Source organism: Durio zibethinus, chromosome 2, assembly GCF_047325235.1.
Source record: "Durio zibethinus cultivar Kanyao isolate XHJ-2024 chromosome 2, ASM4732523v1, whole genome shotgun sequence".
NCBI classification, from domain to species: Eukaryota; Viridiplantae; Streptophyta; class Magnoliopsida; order Malvales; family Malvaceae; genus Durio; species Durio zibethinus.
Genome location: NC_143163.1, coordinates 36,286,737 through 36,309,721, shown reverse-complemented (window position 1 = coordinate 36,309,721; position 22,985 = coordinate 36,286,737). Strand labels below are relative to the sequence as shown.

The window sequence follows — 22,985 nt, the reverse complement described above, 5'->3', positions numbered from 1 at the left end:
GCACCTTAAAAATGTTTTACTTTTCTTTTTCTTTTCAAATCTTAATTCCATGCATTGGAATTTAAGAATTATCCATTTGCATGTAAATTTTAAAAATTAATAATTTGTTATAAATTTTAAAACACGTTAACAAAATTCAAATTTTATATTATAGATAAAAATTATATTTAATTTGAGTCCTTTGCTATGAAACTATTAAAATATATTTAATTCTATACATATATATAGACAAAGATAATTGCTTTTAATAGCTTCCACCCAAAATAAGAGTTTAATTAAAAAATAATATTACAAAAATTCAATTGAGTACAATAAAGAAAATAGTAAAACATTGAACATTAAAACGTGGGCAGAGGAAACTGCAAAGAAACATACATATTCAAAAGCATTCCACGCTGTCAAAACAATATATAACCCTTCACTATCGTTTACAACAAAAATGAATGTGCTGTTCATCTGTGAATTATTCTGTGAAATGTACGTGTAAAAAAAATAGAAAAAAAAAAGAAAAGAAGAATTGGTGTGTTTATCATTTCCATGCCACTGAATCAATATCATCTCTTGCCGATTTGTAAAGCTCGAGCCTTTTGGCAATCTGTGTTCTTCTTTCCATCAGTTGAGGGTCCTCATCCAACATTGCACCAAGTCGTTCCTTCTGCATAATCACAACACAACAATTTAACATCACAAAGTATGAAACATATTGCTACATCTGCCAACACCTTGTTCTTTTCAAGTTGGTTTGAGACTCATTTCACCAGCATCTCAAGTCGGATATCTAGACAGAACCCCAAGCAGCAATTGGATGTCCAATGGCTTGAGGTTCAACCTGACTCTATATGGAAATCAATCCAATTTACGAATACATGGGTTTGTTCGTTAGAAATTAATCCAGTCTGATAGATGGAGAGAGCTAAGGTAGGTTCTCAATAAATTGAACCAATAATAGCAGTATACAGGGTTTATTGCATAGCAGTATACAGGGTTTATTGCACTTGAAGTTGAATCCAGAAGGCATTCATTTTTCTTTATAACAAACAATCAACTCCGCATCTTCTTATACATTTCTGACAACTAGTGAAAAATTTTCCTCTTTTCCATTTTCCTCAAGGATTGGTAGATGGAAGAGAAAGAAGTGCAACACCAAAATGTAATACTCTAAACAATTTACCTCTCTCCTTCCTACTTGGGCATAAAAGTTGCTCAGCAGTGACCTCTTGGCCTCTCTTACTTGGCAATAGACCACTGCTTTAGGAATAGTATTCTTCAGTGTATCACAAACCATGCCTATATAAGCATTAACATTTGATCCTGAACCAAGAAACGAGATATATGTCAGTACTTGCTAATCGATATATTAAACAACTGTGATGTTTGAACATCCTATATCCCGTAAAAAGAAACTAGCACCACTAAAATATAAGGAAAATATTTGAAAGTTAAAAGTTAGGCCTGCTCAGAATTAAGTAAGGAATTTCCATAATTCAAAGAGTAACTTGAATTTAAGAATAAATAGAAATGCTGATTATTTTGAAACACTCTAAATTAAGTGCTAAGGGATCTTAATTAGAACACCATGTATATGTCAGTTTGAGCTAAACAAAACCAGAAGAGTAGTAACATAATCAACAGGTAAAACTTTATATACCAATCCTTCTGATATAATTATCATTGAAACGGTCATTATTTGGGCCAGATGGGTTTGCATTCTTCTCTGGTTTCTTCTCTGGTTCTGTATGAAGCTTCCGGAAAAAATCAACTGTCAAGTAACTGGACTCCATCTCCACTAGCCTTAACACTGTTTTACGGCTTTCTTCGCGGAATCTTTCCAAAGCTTCATTTGCAGCAGTAGCTATGTCATTTTGAAGTGTTGGGAATCGCTTCAATTCCTGCAGTTGCATTGAAGTTTCATATCATCTGCAGTATATCCTATTAGTAGTTGGAATCATCTCACAAAGGAAATATTGTGGATATTGTGTCAACTTCCAGGAACCCACAAAAGTAGTATGGAAAAACAAAATCCACTTCACAACCACCTCAACCCAGACACAAATACACCTTTTCTTTTTCCTTTTTTATATTTTCTAAGAAAATTTTCAATTACTTGAAGAGACAAATCAGGGAAAACATTTGTAGAAACCATATTTTTCTTCTCAAAGACATAAATTCACATTACTAATTTTTTTATTATGAACTCTGGGAAGAAAGACTGAAGATGCAGCTAATCCAACAGGAACAGCTAGACTATTCTACGTGCATGATTAGTAGGACTGGCTGAGTGGAAAGTAGAAGCAATAAGAATACAACACACATATGTCAAGGAAAGGAGTCTTGTTATCAAAGTCCAAAGAAGTTATGAATGTGACCACTTGACAAAGTTTTCGTATGGCATGAAAAAACTGAAATGATGCCTATGCTGACTCCATATAAAACCACAAAATCTCCATTATCAACTTCCATTTTGCAATAATTATCAGCTCACAGCCGTTTTGCCATCCGACAATTATCATTAAGTAATTATTAAATCAAGTGCATGTGCATCACATAACAGAAAAAAAAAAAAGTAATTCTGAACTTCATCATCTTAATAAAAGCAAAACTACAGAGATCCTCTTTCCATTTAACTGAAAGGATGCAGAGCATTGTCATTGACACTGAATTTATTTTTCTTGTTCTAGTTCTCTAGATCCTTTTCACTGTACTGCAGAAAAATGTCTTAATTTGAAGAATTACTTACATGTGTTCACAACACAAATCAACATGTCATCTATAGATAGCATCACTGAAAGTACTGAAATTCCAAAAATACTTGCATTTGACACACAAACCAAGTTCATCAACATTCTCGGTGACTTCAAAAAAGTGACCGAATTTCGACATAACACTATCGGTATTGGTCTTATAGACCCCGTAAGAAATTTCTGGTAAATAAAGATTTTGTTCGATGATGCTGGCAATAGAATATAAAAAATTAGGTATATAGGGTGACATATGTAGTTCATCTATGATGCTTCTAACCATTGCAATTATATATATCTCTAAGCTAGTGAACTAACTAAAATGCCCCACAAACACACATATGATGATTCATCAAGGTAAAATATTTTATTTAACCTCAGATTTGGTGGCTAGAATGACAATGTCAATGCATGATATGAATACCCCAAGCCCTTATCACATGAAGTAAAAGAGATGCAAGATCTCTTGTAAATTCAACAGCCTGCAGCGACTTCAAGAGAGATGACAATAAAAAAAGGGAAAAACCTATAAATGCTAGAGGGATCAAGTTCCACCTCTTTCACACCAGCAGCACAAGTTTATTACATAGCAAAACAAGAATACTGCAGCAAATTGGTTCAGAATTAATATACAAGGAACATAATAATTTCTCTTAACTTTTTTTCTTATTCAAGAATTTATCTTACATTAGTTTTATTGAATTTCATGAAAAGGGATGTTTCCAGCTAGTAATTACTTACCAGTGTTTCAGCTATTGACTTCCTCACAAGTTCTTTCAACACAAAGTGCACCTGAAGATCAAAGCATATCACATTCAACAGTCAGAATAAGACTAAGATAGGAATTTCACTTTTCTGCAAACTGATAAGGAATAGGAAAGAATAAATAGAAATTGCAATTAAAAAGTAAAAAGATATTAAAAGAAACACAAGCTAAATGAACCTCATATGAGAGCTAGACTGGTGAGAAACTAGACAAATAAAGCTTCCACAAATAGCCTACATCAAGAGTTCTTGTAAATCTTCCTGGGGTTCTACATTACAAACCAACACCATATAATGTATATATCATATACCAAATAAGTCCACCTATTCAAGTTTGATCACTCTTTTCAAGAAGCTATACCATTTCAAATAGAAAAAGACCAGATAACAAAAGCCGATGAAACAAAAACCTCAAATGTTTGAAAATCATTTACAGTAATCCTCCTTCAAGGAAAGGATGCTAAATCATAAGCCTTCTTCTGTCTAAGGGGTTTTGGTCCTTTTTCCTCTGCTTGGAAGTTTTCTGACAGGTATAGAGTTATTCTTTCTTAATTCCTAATAGTAATAATAAGTTCAAGCTGTAGTTTCCTCTGCCAATCCCTTCCCTAGAAAGAAAATAAGAATAACTATAGATACCATTGTAGTGTCTCTCAGTAACTACATATATCCTTGAAGTGCCTCTCGCACCTTGCATGAATCTAGAAACACATATAACTGAACTTTTGGAGAGTCAGATGGAAAATTCAGTCCCAAATGCTCACCATGTAGCCCTCCGAAGGAATCATTTGACTATTTTAGAAGAACCAGATGTAATGACAGAATGACCCAATAGATTACACAACAAATAAATTAAATAAAATTTCTCGCTGCTATCCACCAGCATACCATTAAATATTCAGAGAAATCCACTCTCTTACAAGCTTTCTCACCCAGCATTGCTCCAAGATATGTTAACATATCTTTTCAGAACTCAAGGCTAAGGGCAAAATCTAACTGTGGAACAGATCTAACATAGGTTAAGAAAATACATAAAGGAATGATTTTGATGTGAGAAAGGAAAGATTGTGAAACTTTTATCCCACACTTGAGCTATTTATTGCTATTCCTTTTTTTCCAGAAGAATTGATATCATGAGAGAATGGACTCCCATCTTTAGTTCAATTCTTCCTGCCTCCTCATTTTACAATGCAATAAAAATGCTACTCCTTAAAAACATGAGCTTAATGAGAAACCAACTATGAAAAGAATCAACTACTAAGGGTTCACAAAGTCAAATTTTACCATATTGCACATATTTTAGGAAGTCAAGGAGAAAATTAACAACTTTAGTCGCCAAAACACATCTCTTTTTTTTTTTTTTTGGCAGGGGGGGTACGAGCCAAGACATATCTTGATTGGCAGCATATATCTCTCTCCTGAATATGTAGTAAGTTTAAATTCCCTCTTCCCAAAGTTTATCCTTAAAAGGAGAAAAAGAAAAGGATGAAAAATAAATTCAAAATTTGAGTAAATTAAACACATATCTATGTGTGTGTCTGTGTGTGTATTCAAAGTAAAAGGAATTATTATTTGCATCTACCATAACCACAAAATTGAAAGTTAACGAAGCTACAGCACAAGTAAGAACATTACAGCATCCACGGAGGCTTCAGCTGGCCCTTTGAAATAGCTGATAGAACCATCAATGAGCCTTCTGTATCCTTGTTCTGGAGCAATCAAATGTGGCTGATAGCCATCTGCCTCTGTGACAACTTTTTGGACATTTTTTAATGAAAGATGACGATCAAAGGGGAGCTTCTTCAAAGCAGCTGGCAATTGGTTGTCAAAAACTCCATATATCCGGTCCCCACCAGGCCGCCTAAAGAAGCAACTTACTGTTTAATTATATAGAATTTTACAGGACAAATCTAAACTTATACTACAGGCAATGGCATAGCTAATCACATTCATAGCAAACATACTTTATATCTATAAGACAATAATGTCACAACAGTTATAGAAATTTCTAGAATGTATTATCATTTTTATAGTTGACTGTCCCTAGCAGTAGGAGATACTCCAAACAAAAGCCAACCAGACAACACAGACTAGTACTTGTGGCCAACAACCATATTGGAAAGGCTTTCTAATTCCGAAGACAAGTATAGTTGAATAGTCATAGGTCAGAACTGATGCTTTATTAGATTGAATAATAGGTTTCCTTAATCGCAAGTCTTACAATCACTAGACGCATCTCAATATGTGAATGTACTTTAAACAATTAGGTCTCATTCTCATTCTCAATATGTGAATGTACTTTAATGTGTTTTAAGTGTGTAAGCTGACCAAATAAATAAATCAAGACAGAAACGGTATAGAAGTTTCAATGCTGAGAAATAAAAGAGCTGAAAATATTATACACTTTACCCTTACCCTCCATCCAGGTGCTCCTTGAAGACACGGTCAAATGCACGACAAAGTTCTAAAATCATGTATAACTGAGCCTGTACACAGATTTAAAATAATTAAAGTTAACTAGAGTGAGGAAGTATCCCATTCACAACTAAGCAAACCGATCCTGAAAGGTCCAAAGTTTTACCCCTCCATCTGCTGCAATAGGCCTGCCAATGCGGTCCAACTCTGCGTTGAGCTCATCAATGGTCTTATTAATCAAAGCAATGATGCTTGGTATGCGCTGCCTGATAACAAGCTCTAAATGCTGAAATAGAAGAAAATGAAAAAATAAAAATAATGACTCGTAAAGTGAGATGTCCAAAGCGTCCGTGAGTTATTAATATTAAAATTAACTGAAACAACCAAAAGAGAAAGATGAAAAAGACCTGAGACAACAGTTTTGCAAGGTACTCTGATCCCATTTTACTCGCCAAGTGTCCATAATCAGGACTTGTTTCAAAATATTCACGCTCTTTTCGACGAGCAACAATCATATCAACATTCTTATTGATATCAGCTTGAGAACGATTCACAATTCCAACCCAAGGATGTTGTAGCCTGTACGCCCTACCTTCGAGAACCTGAAAGACTTATATTGAGTAACTATAATGTTTATGTGTTATGAATTTAAGATCTACATGGGAGTTTTTCTAACGGATGTTACATCTTACATCATGATGTACCAATGCCACACAACTACACAGGAAAGAAATATATACTACATACAAAAGAAAAAAAAAGGAAATTATTTCAAAAGGAACACACAAGGCAATAAGCAGATTTGGCATAAGCCACGGACTTATGTGGCATTGTCATGTAGGGTTCCATGTCATTGAGGATGATTTTATCCACACTGCTATCTACATTTAACATTTGCAGCATATATTACTATGCGAGCATTCAATGATTGTGCAACTGATGCAGTAAGCATGATTAAAACACATACATCCACAGCATTTGTTCCCTTATCCATCAGATCCAGTTTCGTTACCACCCCAAAAGTTCTTTCACCTGAATACACCAAATATTATAAAAATGTAAATCTCTTTGTTAATTGCATAACAATGCTTCAGAAGAAAGGAGTATACATGCATAAAGCTAATTTTTTGAATACCTGTTGGATCCACTTCTTTTGCAAGTTTTATGGCATCTGAAGTGGCAATGTCTTGATTAGCAGGAGAAATAGCCAATATGATGCAGTTAGGCTACAAAATTTGAAAAATTCACACGTGAACTGCGTAAGAAACATAATGAAGGTACAAGAGACGTTACATTAGGGCCAAAAGCAAAACTAAGTTGTTTGTTGAAGACATTAGGGCCAAATTTGGTCTCGGGTTGAAGGCAAAATATGTTGTCAAAGCACGAAGTTGTTTCTTGCCCAATCTGTTATGTCATTTGTTCTTTGTTGTTTATTTTCCAGTATTTTTTGCCCACATGGTAAGCCTAATTCTTTTAGCTTTTTATATCACACCTAAATGTGAGGGAAAGTGTTAGTTGTACTACATTCATTAAGTTTGAGGTTTCTTTAACCTTATATTTGGGTTGTGCCCCCCAATCTATTACTAATTGGTTTTAGCTTGGGTGCTTTATATGGTCCCAAAGCCCAAAGTTGTTTATGTTATGTTGTTTCTTGTTAGTTGTCCATGTGATGCCAATTTGTTTCAATTGTTAGTATTGGTCCTATAAAAGAAGAGGGGGGGGGGGATATGTTAAGTGGTATTATCCTACATTGGTGAACTATCAATCTATTCTCAAATGGTCTTAGGCAGGATGACTAACAAGCTTGTTGTCATTTTAATGTCCAATTTGAAGAACTAGCCTTGGTTGGCACCATGCCAAGAACTTTAAAGACACTTTAAACAAAATTGAACATTTTAATGATTGTGGCTAAGGCAAACTTAAGATTATAATGAATCAAGTTTAGTTAGTAAATGGCTCCTATTATCCACATATAGACCTGAATGGAGAAAATCTGTGGTGTGAAAACATTGTAATCCAAGAATATTGGACAAAACAACAGCCATATTCTCTATAAGGATGAGTTATAGAGCAAAGTGGCAGCTTATGATGCAAGAATGGAAGATTGAATAATAATGAATAGATAGTGGCATTGCAATGTAAATTTTAAAGAGTTTCATGATTGCCCCATGGGAGACACACATATGACAATGGACCATTTAATTAACGAGAATTCATGATTGGACATTGTGTATGAAATAATCATCTATTGTATCATTGTGCATCTGTTCCTAATTAAAACATATCAGTTTAATCTATCCTGGATTAATTAGTTACAAATTAATTCAATGTCTATCCATCTTTTCATTGTGTTAGACACAATCAACTTTTCCTTTAAATTGGGACATATAATGAACTACAATGATTACTTGTTTCCTGGATTTACAGGCTCTCACTTGATTAAGTTCTATTTTTGTTGTTCATTGCAAGAATAGCTTATGTCTAAGCATATACATTTAGTATTGAAAAGCTTAGATCACCCATCAAGATATCAGAAAGTCAAGTATAACTCACCTTTTCAACATAAGAACGGACCATGTTTTCAATATCTTCAACTATAGTATCTGGCTGTCCTTCTGCAAAAGCCATAGTTACTTGCAAGGGTGATCAAATCTTTGTTTGTTAAAAAATAAAATAAAAACTATTTTTATTACCTACAGCAACCTTTGTCAACCCAGGAAGATCTATAAGTGTTAAGTTGACAACTGCCAAATAAAACAAAACATATTATCATCATACAAATTGAACCAATAAATACCTTAAAAGGCTTAGCCAAATATATATAATGAATGTTGAAAGGCAACCAAGACTTTACCACAAGGGAACTCGAGAAAACAAGAATTAGGAGAATGAGTATAGTAATAACATCACATGAAAGACTAAACATAATGCAGTGTCACAACTGTCACACAGTTATATGCAATAGTGGCAGAGCTGATATGAGTTCCAGGCAAAAAGGGTATTCCACAGACCACCCACCACTAGCTGCCAACCGGTCTCCCTCGAAGAAATTCCTGCTGTAAGTATCTCTATATGAATTTTAAAGCAATGCAATTTTATCCATTAACAGGTAATGATTCTCATGATATGGTCAACAAAGGGTATAATTAAGCAAAAATCATTAAAGAAATTGATATTTATGGAAATTAAAGTGATGATTGAAAAAAACAGTTTTATTCTCTATTTTTATCTATATTTAGAGAGAAAATATTAAATGGTATTTGGCCCTTAATACTTGAAAACCTGGGTGTTTCAAAGGGAAAAAAAAAAGGCCTTCAATTTCTTTTTAAACAAGTGAGATTCAATATTTAAGCATGATTTTTTAGCTCTCTTAAGACGGGGAAATTTTCCATATTTTCACTTTCCTCAAAGAAACAACAGAGGAAAGAGCTAAAAATTGTCTGAGCAATATTTAACAATAAGAGATACACAAACGGAATGGAGAGAGTAGAATCACAATTTCCACAAACGTACTTCATTTCATGTATAATTGAGAAAAAAAAAAGTTTGTTCCCCAATGTTTTGTTTTGCCATGACTAAATTTTCCAAGTTGGTAATGGAACAGTCTGCTACCAAGAGCATAATTTAGAGCATTCAGTAGAATGATTTTCTAAATCAACTCTGTAGCAAGATAGAAATACAAGGAACTGCAGGGGATGAGTAAACAAATGAAACCCCAAAGAGAAAATTACTAATCCTTGATTGTTAACATTAGTCATACAAATAGATAAGTTGACAAGTGTCACTGTATTGTTATGATGAGAAGATATATATCAAAAGAGTGTTCATAAACTTAATATTAGCAAAAGCATAAGAAGAGTATGTGGACACAAATTATCCAAATACAATCTTTAATGATTTTTTATTTTTTCACTATTATTGTTCAATGAATAACTTGCATTCGTTGTATGGTTAAGAGGGTCGTATAAGTGCAGACCATGTGGAGAATATATGCTCAAGTGAATCGGAATATTAGAGATTTGCTTTGTCTTCCCAGTTATTCGATCTGTTTCATCTGCAATCTCCTTCCGAACAGCAGCTGCGTAAATGGTATTCTCATTATTTATTAATAATATAATCATCTTAATTTTGATAAATAAGAACATGAAAAGTAAATAATTAATGAAAAAACTGACTAAATATGGCACAGCCGTCATATTTAAAGTAAACAATCATTTTATGGAAAGATAAAATGAGGAACTAGAAAGCGGAAAGGATAATGTTGGTGGGGGGATGAAAGAAAACAATTTCATCTCACAAGGAAATTGTTCAAGCTTATTCCGGTGCAGTCTGAATTTACCATTACACAGCTACTTGTATGGTTGTTAACATGCTTCTTACATGCATTGGTGTAAGGGATGATCATCATCTATGACTTATAGCCTAAAAATACAATAGAAAGTAAAGGCATGCTTTTTTGTTCCTCCATTGTAGCGAACTGTAGCTGCCATGAGTAAGGGGCTTTGTGTATCACTGCATCCTATAAGTTAGAGTTACCAAGCCAACACTTGTCATGGTTTGCAACCAACTTATCTAACATTAATGGAGCCAACTCAATATGGCTTAACCTAGTAAAGTTTATATAAGATTCCAAACTAATGTCAATCTTACAGAGGTACAACAGCAGAGCTTCTTACATTAATGGCATAGAATTATTTCCTCTGCTCGACTGGAAATTTCTTTTTTACAAATTACACCTCAAACATGGAAGGCAAGGGTTTTTTTTTTCTTTTCTTTTGTTTTTATCAAATATCCCGATATAACAATGCATGTTGTCTACTTCCTGCACAAGCACTTATGTTACTTTAGAAAGGGATGGGAAAATAAGCTATCTATAGCAAGATACTGTAATATATACACTACATCTGAAGATAAGTCCAGAAGAACACAAACCTCATCCTCAGCCTACATCCTACAAATCACAGGAGAGAACTCTGCCTCAGCATAAAACAATCTTAAGCACTTCTGTATCAAAGAAGTCCTATTATTTCAGATGAAGCTATATGCACGATACTGTAATATTTGATATATACACTACATCTGAAGATAAGTCCAGAAGAACACAAACCTCATCCTCAACCTACATCCTACAAATCACAGGAGAGAACTCTGCCTCAGCATAAAACAATCTTAAGCACTTCTGTATCAAAGAAGTCCTATTATTTCAGATGAAGCTATATGCATGCTTCATAAAACCTGTATTTATCACACTATCCTGTCTCAGCCTGTACCTATAACCTATTCCATTCCCAAAAAGAAAGAGATAATGAATTTCATGCATGGATTACCCAAAAAAGTAACATAAACACCATAAAACACGCTAAAAATTTTGAGAACTCAACTAGGTAATGAAGTCAAAAATTTAAATGATCGAGCATCATAACGGACATAATACCAAAATCAGTGAATCTCTTCTTTGGTGCATGAAGAAACTCTGCATATTCAGTCCCAGATTCTGTCTTATGAAGTTGCAACACCAATGGCCTCCGTGTAACAATGCCTTATAGTGCAAGGAAAACAAAAATTAGATTTTGAAAGGAGCATGTTCTTCACCATAACTAAGTTCAAACAGAAAATGGGTAGATGTCATTTTTAATAATAACTACACTATGATAATAAATATGAGTTTATGATTTGAAATTTAGAATAGAGATCAAGGCGGATCACATCCAATTTAGTCATGATCCATAACACCTATCAAACAATTTACTTAGCTAAACTAATAACACTGAATTACAACCGTTTCTTTATAATATATATTTTAAGCAGCAAGATCCAACATTTAAGTGTTTTATTTTCCTATTATTCATTCTATTATTAAAATTCCAGGAAAAGAAATGAAAATTTACCGGATCCACGAGGTAAGAAATCCCTCCCTACAACGCTCTCCAAAACCGAAGATTTCCCAGAGCTCTAATTTTCCATCCAAAAAAAGGTGAAAAATAAAAACAACAATGTGAAAGTAAAAAAACTAGTAAAGAAATGGATTGAATGGGAAATTTGACCTGGCCACCGACAACAGCAACTGAAGGGAGAGCTTCCCAGAGGGACATTCCTTCGCCGCCATGATCGCCAAGGACGGTGCAGGCTCTTTGAATCTTGTTTATCAGCCCAATCAAGCTCACCATCGTCGCCATTTTTCTAACCAAAAACGGTGGGTTTTGGATCGGACAAGACAATGCCGGATCGAAAATGGGCTGTTGGGACTTCCTATCAGAGGATTGGAAACGGAAGCTTTGATGCAAAGAGAGAGAATAAACGAAAAAACAAAAGTGATGCTTTGCATGGTAAGTATTTATAAAAACAATTTTTTAATCTAAAAAAATTGATTTTTTTTTCTTTTGCAACGGAAAATTTTGGTTTTTTTTCATTAAGAAAAAGGTGCAAATGAAGGTTTTTTAAGTTTTGTTATGGTGACCTTCTAACTCCCTTGATTTTGATTTCTCCTCTTCCTTTATAAATTAAGAAGGAAGAAGCTTAGATGAGAGTAATTGCAACTCGCGAGATGGCTTGTGTATAATTGATTAAATAAATATATGCCTTGTAATCGTAAATTTTGAAAATAAAAATCCTATTGACTATAATACAATACATAATTATTTTTATGTAAATTTAATAATTTAATTAAATTAATTTATACAATTATTTTTAAAAAATAACATCTAATATATTTAAAATTTAAATATTTTCATCTGCAAACATATTCAAGTATTCTTACATTGCTGTCGTATTTGTACTAAAAAATATATCCTTGTAAACATACAAATCTAATTTAATAAGTTCTGATATTCCTTTTACATGTATAACATCAAATGTCCAATTACGTGTTAATTTATTAATTAATTGGTTTAATTTAATTTAATAATTATTAATGCTGATTTAGTTTGAATGGTAGATTGTAACTTTATAAAAAGGGTACTAAATAGTTTAGTTTGAATGCTAGAGTGGAAGAATTTGATCATAAATTAATACAAGTTGAGTACTAGTCCCACCTAATATTTGAATACTTGTACTTTTTATCCTTTGCCAACCTTCCATGACAAAAAATCATCAATCATTGTACATTAACATTAGTTCCCAAAATTATGGTGAAAGTCTTATTGCAGAAGAAAACAAAATGTCAGATCATTTTCTTCTGGAAGATTGGTGAATCAGAATCCAAAGAAAAAAGCAAAAGAAAAAATAAACTCATCATTCCAGATTTATAAGCAACTATTAATGAATAACACAACTACAGAAGATCTGATTACAAGAATATTAACAAACTTAGAAGGCAAATCACACTAGCTGCAGATTACAAATATGAACTGCAAAAATAAAAGGGGGGAAGGGGGATGAATAAAAGACGGAAAAGCCAATAAAGCTTCCTATACAAGCAGACAACCACTGGCCACTCAAAAGAAAACCTGACAAAAGGTTTGCCCACAGTCAATAGTTCCTTTATCTGATCTCTAGGCAGAGGAATATGCATTCTATGTCAGAAGCATACCGATTTCTTCCTCTGAATTTTACTCTTTTCTCAGATTTCTTCTCTTTGCCAATTTCAGTGAACATAGGTTCATCGGCATGCAAGTTATATAATCTTATAATCAATCACCCAAGGAGAGGTAAAAAAATATTTAAAAAAAAAAAAAAGACAAAGGATCCAGGAGACCTATGCAAATTTACTCCTTGCCGCCGTTGTAATTAAAATTCATTGTCATTGAGTGCTGCGTGTTAACCCACTTCGAGATACAGTTCTGCATAAAGTTCAGAATTTGTTGTTAGCTATATTGAATATCAATATTCAGAATATACCACCTATGTTAAAAATGAAAACTAAACTAGCATGGTGACATTTATCTATTAGAAACATAAATGTCATTATGATGACAGTCTATGGTACCATTTCAATTCAGTCCTGAGCAAGTAAGAGATTGGGCATGGGACTTGTACATGGGATGGTATCTTTTACTAAGTCCGCTATCTTTTACTAAGACAGAGACTTTGTACATGGGATGGTAATTTTTGTTTATTAGAAACATAATTCGTTTTATCACATGTAAATTTAGAGTTAGCATGATGCTAAAAAACATCACACAAGTATGAACTTTTAAATTGAAGGCAAAAAGAAAATGCAAACGTAAGAAGGGTAGAACACATGGGTGACCACTGGGGTGGATCCAAATGGACACCCTCAAAGATAGGAAAATAAAAAGTTTTGAAGGAAAATTTTTCCCTAGACACCTTTTTCGTCAATAAAATTGGTAAATCCGTTAGCATTTTTTTTATATATATTACAAGTGGACACTCTGGGAAATATCTTGGATCCGCCACTTGGTGATCATGGCCGTTAACCCCACAATTTATAAAGGACGAATGCAGTCAACTAATAGGGAAACTAATTTTAGACTAAAGCACTATAGGAAAATGCAGAATATTAAAATATAAACATCTATATAAATGATAAAAGCACCTTCCAGTAAGCAGCTGAGCTGCAGATCCCTTGGAGTTACCAAACCTCTTAGCCCTATTCTCATGTTCTTTCTCCATTCGTATGGCAGCAACCTCTTTCTCCATAGCAGCAACTTCTCTTCTCATCTTTTTAGCCTCAACTTCCATTGCCTTTGTCAATGTTTCCACCTTCTTAGCAAGCATCTGAAAAAAACAAGGATTACTAGAGTATTTATCCAGAAGGATAAGTTAAAATGGTATTGGCTGGAAAGAACACAAGTATCAACCTCAATCGCATCATCCTTATCCTTAAGGCTTTGATCTTTCTCGTGACCAGCTCTCCTCAAAGAAATGACCTCTTTCTGCAGCAAATCATACAATACTCCTGGAACATTATCATCTGTGTCAACTGGCTGGAAATCATCGGGTTTTTCATTATTTGGGGCCTCACCCTCCTTGGTTTCCTCAGAAGACTGGTTGAATGAAATATTTGAGCCTGTTCCATTTAAAAGCATTTTAGCCCTGTCTAACAATCTTGTGCCTCCATCAAATGACTTGGATGTTCCTTTAGCATGCTTCAACACTGTACTAGAAGACATAGAGGATCTCAATTGAGAGCTTGGCGATCTCTTGGATAAAAACCCATTGGAAGTGAGTTTTGAGAAGTTATCAGCTCCACCCAGAGACTGACGCCTAGAACGCCCATTGCTCATGCTTCTGCCATCTGATATACTGCGACTAACACTAGTAGAAGATCCCCTCAAGCTCTCTTCTAAAACTCTAAGCCGCAATTGATATTTTTCCTGGTAGATCAAAACAAAAGCTGTAATTTCAAAAGCAGCAGCATCAACATTGAGAACAGAATGCTAATTGTCACAATCAGATTATTACTTTCAATTGAGCTTCAGATTTTGCAGTTCTTTCAGTTATAGCAAGCTTGTCACGAAGTTGCTGCATTTCTCCCTGGAAGAAATACAGTCCACAATGAATAGAAAGTATTAACTTAAATGCCTGTAGTTTTGTTCAATAGGAGAAACGATCCACAAAAACCTGCAAGAATCTCCGCTCTTCAAGCCATTGTTTTACAGGCATCACTTTGTCATTAGCATCTTTCCACTCATTTGCTACAACTGTGGCCACTCTATTAGCAGTTACTCTTGCACGTGCCAGCTCTCGATCAAGAGTTTTTCTTTCCTCCTAAGGAACACAGAAACAATCATTCATTTTGAGAAGAGCTTTAAGACCATATAAAAAAAAAAGAATTAGGCAAACTTGGACACTTAAATGCTGGGCACATTACATTCATCTCTTGAACTTTCCGCTGGTAATCCCTAACTGCATTTGCAGCTGCACCACCAGCAAGAACAGCCTCTTCCAGCTCCCTTACTGTTTGTGTAAGCTTTTCAACCTCTGCAACCTTTTGGCGATGCATTTTGTCCAATATTTTGTTCTCTTCCTACCATAGACAAGTTGTAGACAAGTGACTTTCTTCATTATATAGTTTACAGACTAAGCAAAAAATATACACCTTAACTCCTGATGCACCTGAAAAAAGGAAATACCAAGAATGATTGGAATACCTGGCAAATTTCTATCTGCTTCATCAACTCCTGGTTTTTATTTTGGAGATCATCCACCATGGACGCTTTGGCCAATGCAAATTGTACAGTCCTTTCAGCTTCAAGTAAAGCTGCTTCTTTCGATTTAGTTAGACGATCAAGGGCTTTGTTATCATCTTGAAGCTTTGCAATCTGCAAAGAACCAAAAGAACTAATCAGTAAGAAAATAATCAATCATATATAAGTTTATGAAACAATCTCCAATTCTCTTTGTGAGACAGAACCGATAGTTTCAAAGACGCAAAAAATACCTCTTGCCGAGCAAGCTTCAGCTCAGCCTCCAAGGGTGCAAGAATTGCTTCAATTGGAGGCATATCATCATCCTTTTGAGCAGCATGAACCCTCCGCAGGGTGGCCTCAGCTGCAAACTGAGCAGCCATGGATGCCTTCTTCTCATCATTTATTTTCTTGATTTCAAGGTTCTGCAAAACATGTTTATTAACTAAATATAGCAAGACAACAACCAAAAAATAATAAAGATTGAAGAAAATTTCTAAGCAATACCTTGCTTTCAAGAAGAGATTCTGTCAATTTAAGCTTCTCCTCCATTTTTGAGAGCTCATCAGTGAGCTATGATACAAAAGAGAAATAAAAAACAAAGTCAGATGTGTCCAACACTGCAACAGTTATAAGCTTATGTTATATATTGAATTACTACAGAAAGGCTGACAAACTACAGTCCTTGATGCAAGAGCATTGGCAAGTGTAGAAGAGCTGTAAATTACATAAAAATCTTGAGTTTTCCTGAACAAGATTAGGGATCATCCATGATATGCAGATATAGTAAGTCATAAAACAAAGAGGGCAATTAACCATCTGAATCTATAAACATCAAAACAATCATGAGATCAAATACTATTATAAACCCCATTAGATAAGTAAATATAGGAAGAAGAAAACATAAATGGAAGAAGAGCATTGAATCTAATAGGAAAACTATGACACAAGTTCTAGATTACAGGTAGATATGAAATCTTGTGACAGCTTTAGCAGTGACAAGCCAACAACATTAACAGACAGGACCTAAGCAACTGAAAAGATGCAAAACATTGAAATTAATTCGCCATAATCTCTAATTTCAAAATCAAAACATACAGGTACTACAAGGCAACATGAAAATAAAGTTGGATAAAGCACCAAAAAAGGATTCATGCTGTTAGATGAGACAGCCCATCACTGACTTTCTAAAATTACTAAGCAACAAATAACAATGATGAAAATTCCACCCAACATGACTTTGACATAACAGTTACGCATAATGTATTTAAGCAAATTATATCCCCAAAGACAACGGTACCAACATTCCTACAATCAGATGGAACATATAGATTTGCTATCAGCAATGAAGTTACAGGCAGACACAAAAATTTACATATAAAATTTACAGGATCTACTTTTCTTCAGTAAAATAACAATATATACTAAATACAAACAGCTCCACCGTCCATCAATTTCTTATTTCTTAACAGTATTATCATCTCTAAACTTCAAACAAATAGTAATTTTTCCCAAAAAAACTAACATTCATTAACGGGGAGGACAAAAGAAACAGTGGACATTACACTAAGATCAGTCATAAATCCACAAAATATTATCAAATTTCAAAATTTTTCAAAATAAATTACTACTTTAACTACGACTATTGCTAAGGCGTTTTCGCCAAACAGTTCAAATTAATTTCTTACATAAATTAAAAACCAATAATATTTTTTTTCAAAATAAAATAAAAATTTTAATCAACCTCTTCTACTGCCTTTTCTCTTAGCCTTTCAGACATCCTTAATGCCTTAATTTCCGCTTGTGCTTCTCCCAATTCTCTATCTTTATCTGTAATCCAATCACAAAAATATATATAGAATAAAATAAAATAAAAACAATTAACTGTAAACTAAAAAGCAGGTAAATTGGACCGAATCAAGGCAAAAAACAACTAGATCGAGCCACATTCCTCACCTCTAACTTCATTCTCCAACCGATTAAGCTCTACTTTCACCGGATCCGACCCGTGAAGCAACGTAATGAACTCATTATCCGCATCGAAGCTAGGTCTAACAGCTCTCCTCCTCGACGAACCTTTCCCTCCACTCTCCTTAAACGACGCAGACACGGTCAACGGCGGAGGCACTCCCGCCGTGGTCGACGTCAGCCTCCCCGGCGACTCACTCCTCCCATTGCTTCCTATCTCCGCCGCTTCACCGTCAATCTCCGCCATCTCCGATCCAAACACTTCCTCTCACCACTTCAAGCACCAAACGCAACCAGCACCCAAAAAAAAAAAAAAAAACTCTTTGCAGAGAGAGAAGTTTGCTTCACATCTAAAACTTGAAGTGGAGCCAAATGCTAGAGTTTCAAAATCAGTTGAAATACAGCTGTTAAACAGATTTTCGGATACAGAAAAGAAAAAAAAAAAAAAAAAGAGGGAGTGAAGATGAGGGAGTTTGAGCTGAGAGAGAATAATATTACTTTGTTTTTATTTTGCTCTCTCTAGTTGTGAATTTAAATCTGTTTACTGTGACAGTGAGAAGAGAGAGAAAGAAAGAGTGATTAATGATGGAGATTTAATTACTTAATTAATTAATCATGATTAATCTTAAAATTAATATTCTATATATTCTGTAAAATTTCAAATACATAATAAGATTAAGAAAATCTCATATATTTTATTTTTAATATATTTTAAAGAACATGTATTATTTATTTAACTCTGAAATTAAAATTTTATAATTAATAAATATATTAAATAATATCTTTTAATTTTAACGGTGTTGGAGAAATTATACATTAGTGTGTTTAGAGAAGTGAAAGGCTTTGCTATTGCCGCAGACAAGACAGCGTGGGAGGCGAGCCGGGGATTGTAATTACGGTTTAGGATAAGCGAGGAGCGCAATGCGCGTAGGGGTTGCTAAAACGGGTGAAGTTGCTCATTTTGGAATTATTTTCTTTCTTGCGTGTATGTTTTCTTTTTATTGAGCTAATAATAGAAATTTGGATATAACGCTGCGAACAAAGAATATATGTATTTACTATTAAATTAAATATTCGAAAACAATGAACGACGTTGCTATAAAAACTTTATATAAAAAATATATATAATTACTTATTTTCATAAAAAAATATTTATTTTGTAAATTCGACATTTAATTTAATTTACTCATTCAATCATTTTTTTTAAAATCTGAATTACAATATTTGTAATTGTTTACCTTTGTAAAACAAAAAATTACCTTTCTAGTAGCACTTATGACAAACCAAAAAATTATTTATGTGACATTTCTTTAATACTGAAAAGGCTTGGCAAAAACAAATGTTAATGAACAAAGGCCTTCTCTGTCTCATAAAATGATTAGCCAATAAATGGCATGTCTTTAGTTTCTATGTCACATGATACATGAATTAATTAAATACAGCTTAATAACAACCGTTAACAAATGCTTTAATGAAGTTTGAAACTTTTATATATACATTTTTTTTTCTGCTCAACAAATTATGATTTTGATGGGCTTTGAGCCTCCACTACTTTCATGGGGCCCTTCTCAAGTCAAAATCCTTAGATTTTTTTTATTTTTCTTTCAAATACTAATCTAATATCCATTGGTGCCATGGCATTTTTTGTTTTTGTTCAAAATCATATGCAAATAGTTAAATTTCAAATCTTTCTTCTCTAAGTCAAAGAATTTCAACAAATTTGATGGAAATATTTGGTATGATGACAGTATGGGAAGGGTGAAACATTAGTTTTTGGGAAGAAGTTTTTTTATGCAAGGCATAACCTAAATTTAAATTAAATTATTTATTCAAATCTCGTCTCCTTTTTTCCACTTAAAAGGTTAAAAAAAAAATTATTTTAATAAAAAAATGTAGCTTATATGGAATATTAAAGATGATTTATACAGAAAGTCATATTTTTTTTTATCTTGGCCATATTTATAATTAGCTCTTCTCATGAAAGAAAATTTGATTAAATAAAAAAGAGGTCACCTTTAGAAATTAAAAAAATTAATTTAAATGTAAGATCCATATTTTCATTTGTTGAAAAAGGAAAAAATAACATTTTTATCATTATGTTTTATTATGTAATTTCATTTATGATAAATTATTTAATATATCAATAGTAAAATTTTTTAACTTTATAAATAAGGTTCAAGTGTATTTTAATACTATTTTTTAAAATATGTAAAAACCATATATCATAATTTTAATCTTATTTATGAAATTAAAAAATTTTACTATTAGTATATTGGATAATTTATCTTCATTTATTAAGTTGATATTTCTTTAACTTATGACATAATTAGTCATTAAGAATGAAAAACGATCTAGCCAATAGTGTGTTAAAGGATTGTACTAAATTGTAATTATTTTTTATATTTAAAGTTATCAAAATTGAATCAATTTTTTTTAATAAAAATTAAAAATTAAGCAATTTTATTGATAAATCACGTAAATCTATTAATATACAATTGCTTCCTTAAAAGTTTCATTAATTATGCATGTAAAATATTTCCCATAATTTAGGGAAGGACTAAAAAAGAAACACTAGACAGTGACCCCATGAACATGAGTATTGTCTATTTCTTACTGATAAATATATAATGTCTAGTATAGTACTACCCCCCTTTGTTCTTACATGCGCAATTTACGGGCAAAATATGCAAGAAAATCAATTTCTCTGACGGGTGGTAGAATTTGGACCCAGCCAAGGGCTCCCCTGCCCTTAGGACTATACTCAAATCATTCCAATTTTGTGCACTTCTTAGAGGAAAAAGGAGCGGACAATATAAAGAAACAGGAAAGAAATGGAAGCAAAGGCTGCAGTCTTAGCATTTTGGAAAACTTTGCTATCCCCTTCACGAATCAATCTTGCAGTGGTGAGTGTTCATTTGATAGCGAAATCAGAGGAGTTTTTGTCGTATTATAATTAATTACGTTTTATGATTAAATGTTGAGCTTGAGTTTTAAAAAAAAATTGTTAATGATTATTAATATTTATAAAAAATTGTAATTAATGTATTATATATTAATAGATTTTTTTTTTTTGCTTATACAAAATAATAGAATTTGTTTTTTTAAATAATATCAGTTAACTTAAGAAATATCTATAAAATAAGTATCCATTAAATGGACCCATTATGTATTATGCTATTTAATTCGATAATTAAATAATTCAACTAGGGATAAATGGCATGAAAATAATGATTAATAAAAATTGTAAATTTTTTTAATGAATTATTAGATTATCTAATGCTTTTATAACTTTTCTAATATTAATACGGTGTGTTTGGCCCTGTCAACAACCTTAGCTGTGCCAAATTTGCTGTTTCGAAATCAAAGCATCCTTGAATCCTTCCGATAAGCACAGAGACATATATACGTTTCCTGCTTGGGATTCAACCAGCACCGTGATGCTGACACTATACCATCTAGGGATAGCAAACGGGCAAGCGTAGAGCGAAATTTTGCTTATTTTGAATCTGATTTTATATTTATAATATTTTAATGATTTGTTTAATTTTTTTTTTTATATTTAAACCGATTCAATTAAAATCATATTAATTTAATTTAAACCGAAATTAATAAAATATTATTTTTAATTTAATTATATAATTAAATAAATTTTAAATTTAAAAATAAAATTTTATATATAAACTGAATTGTTTCGGAATGAATTTGACTAAAATTCAATCCTAATTTTATTCTATTATACTTCAACCCAACTCGAAGCTTAATTAAATTTTTTTTTTCAAAAATCAAATAAAATCAAAATATCTCGGATATAAATTAAACTGCGGTCCTTAATACCAGCTCATTCTACGGGCTTAAGCCTCGAGGGTTCATTTCATATGGGGCTTCTGAGGTCTCAACATTGCTTTCTTTTTTACTTTTTTGAAGCCTAAATTATCTTGTGTATTTGGATTAAAAATATTAAAAATATGATTTTATAATAAAAATTTTTTGAGTTATAAAAATTAAATATTTTATTTATAAAATTTAAATTTTTACTGTTAATAATTTTTTTAATCGATGATATGTAAATTCAATATACATTTTCTTTAAAACTTACAGTTTATTGTAGTTTGAACTGAAAAATTATCACCTTTTTTTTTTTTTTTTAAATATACATGACTTAAATTTAATTGTTAACATATAAGTGGAAAATTTCAATTTAAATATAAAATTATAAGAATTTAAAATTTAATAATATTATTTAATATAAACAATTATTTTTGGCATTTTTAAGACATTATTGCTTTATTAGCTTTTATGAAATGACTGTAATTTTTATAATCCACCAATTTATTAACTTCATTTTATATTTGAAAAGTTGTAGAACCTTTTTGAATAATGTAGTTTTTTTTTTATGGAAATTTTATATGAACTTAAATATTTTATATAGGTGATATATTCTAAAAAGTAAAATATAATCAATTTATTTCATTTAAAATGAAAAAAATTGTCTATTTGTATGTATATTTTATGTATATGGAATTTTTATTCTTAGTTAAAGTTTGTTAATTAAATCATGATCAAATATCAATGCATTACACAAGTTTAAAATTAATTTAAAATAATATTTAAAATTTTTTGCATTTAATACATCACTTTCTTTAAATTTTAAAAAATAATTACATTTTTTCTTACACTAGTTAACATTTTCCAAAATATAAAAAATAAGTATGATACTTTTGTGATATGAAATATTGAAAATAAAGGATTAATGTATGATTTAATCTTTAAATTATATCAATCTTTATGATCCAATACTTATAAAAGATTTATTATTAGTTATTCAAAATTTATTTTGGACAAACATTTTACCGTATATATTAATTATGTTGATAATAAGATGATGTGATTAAAAAATAATTTAAAATATCATAACACTTGAGATTTTTTTTTATTGATTAATAATTTTCACGTTAATATTTTGAATAATTTTGTTAATCAATGTTATAAAATGCTTGATAAAAATAAATTTTAA

The 22,985-nt window shown here is 32.1% G+C and overlaps 2 protein-coding genes across 3 annotated transcripts; both read right to left on the bottom strand.

Annotated features, from left to right (window-relative positions):
* Positions 1-346: 346 nt before the first annotated feature.
* On the bottom strand, positions 347-12,456 carry LOC111318101 (phragmoplastin DRP1C). The gene is made up of 16 exons (XM_022920751.2): positions 11,960-12,456; positions 11,804-11,867; positions 11,350-11,454; positions 9,892-9,993; positions 8,609-8,659; positions 8,469-8,530; positions 7,051-7,141; positions 6,883-6,947; positions 6,323-6,517; positions 6,082-6,201; positions 5,916-5,986; positions 5,136-5,361; positions 3,480-3,530; positions 1,649-1,889; positions 1,172-1,311; positions 347-655 (listed from the first exon to the last, which is right to left on the bottom strand). Exons 1-16 carry the CDS (start codon positions 12,089-12,091, stop codon positions 530-532), a joined length of 1,842 nt encoding a protein of 613 aa, XP_022776486.2. The 5' UTR covers positions 12,092-12,456; the 3' UTR covers positions 347-529.
* Positions 12,457-13,132: 676 nt separating this feature from the next.
* On the bottom strand, positions 13,133-18,522 carry MAP70-3 (microtubule-associated proteins 70-3). Of its 2 annotated transcripts, XM_022920747.2 has the most exons (11): positions 17,960-18,522; positions 17,748-17,833; positions 16,511-16,576; positions 16,258-16,428; positions 15,968-16,138; positions 15,688-15,843; positions 15,438-15,584; positions 15,279-15,350; positions 14,675-15,190; positions 14,410-14,591; positions 13,133-13,693 (listed from the first exon to the last, which is right to left on the bottom strand). In XM_022920747.2, exons 1-11 carry the CDS (start codon positions 18,216-18,218, stop codon positions 13,654-13,656), a joined length of 1,866 nt encoding a protein of 621 aa, XP_022776482.2. In that variant the 5' UTR covers positions 18,219-18,522; the 3' UTR covers positions 13,133-13,653. The 2 variants fall into 2 exon arrangements, with proteins under 2 accessions (XP_022776482.2, XP_089610588.1); XM_089754462.1 differs by lacking the exon at positions 17,748-17,833 and having other exon boundaries at positions 17,960-18,123.
* Between the last annotated feature and the right edge of the window lie 4,463 nt (positions 18,523-22,985).

Bases quoted from the DNA above. Each gene is read 5' to 3' on its own strand.
- LOC111318101 (XM_022920751.2), bottom strand. From the start codon at position 12,091: ATGGCGACGATGGTGAGCTTGATTGGGCTGATAAACAAGATTCAAAGA. The intron at 8,660-9,891 runs GTCTGCACTTAT...TTTATTTGGCAG, and splicing joins GAGCATATATTCTCCACATG to TTGTCAACTTAACACTTATA. The intron at 6,948-7,050 runs GTATTCAAAAAA...TGGTGTATTCAG, and splicing joins AAAAGAAGTGGATCCAACAG to GTGAAAGAACTTTTGGGGTG.
- MAP70-3 (XM_022920747.2), bottom strand. From the start codon at position 18,218: ATGGCGGAGATTGACGGTGAAGCGGCGGAGATAGGAAGCAATGGGAGG. The intron at 15,351-15,437 runs GTTTTTGTGGAT...TATTTCTTCCAG, and splicing joins AAGAGCGGAGATTCTTGCAG to GGAGAAATGCAGCAACTTCG. The intron at 15,191-15,278 runs GTAATAATCTGA...TTGATCTACCAG, and splicing joins AATCTGAAGCTCAATTGAAA to GAAAAATATCAATTGCGGCT.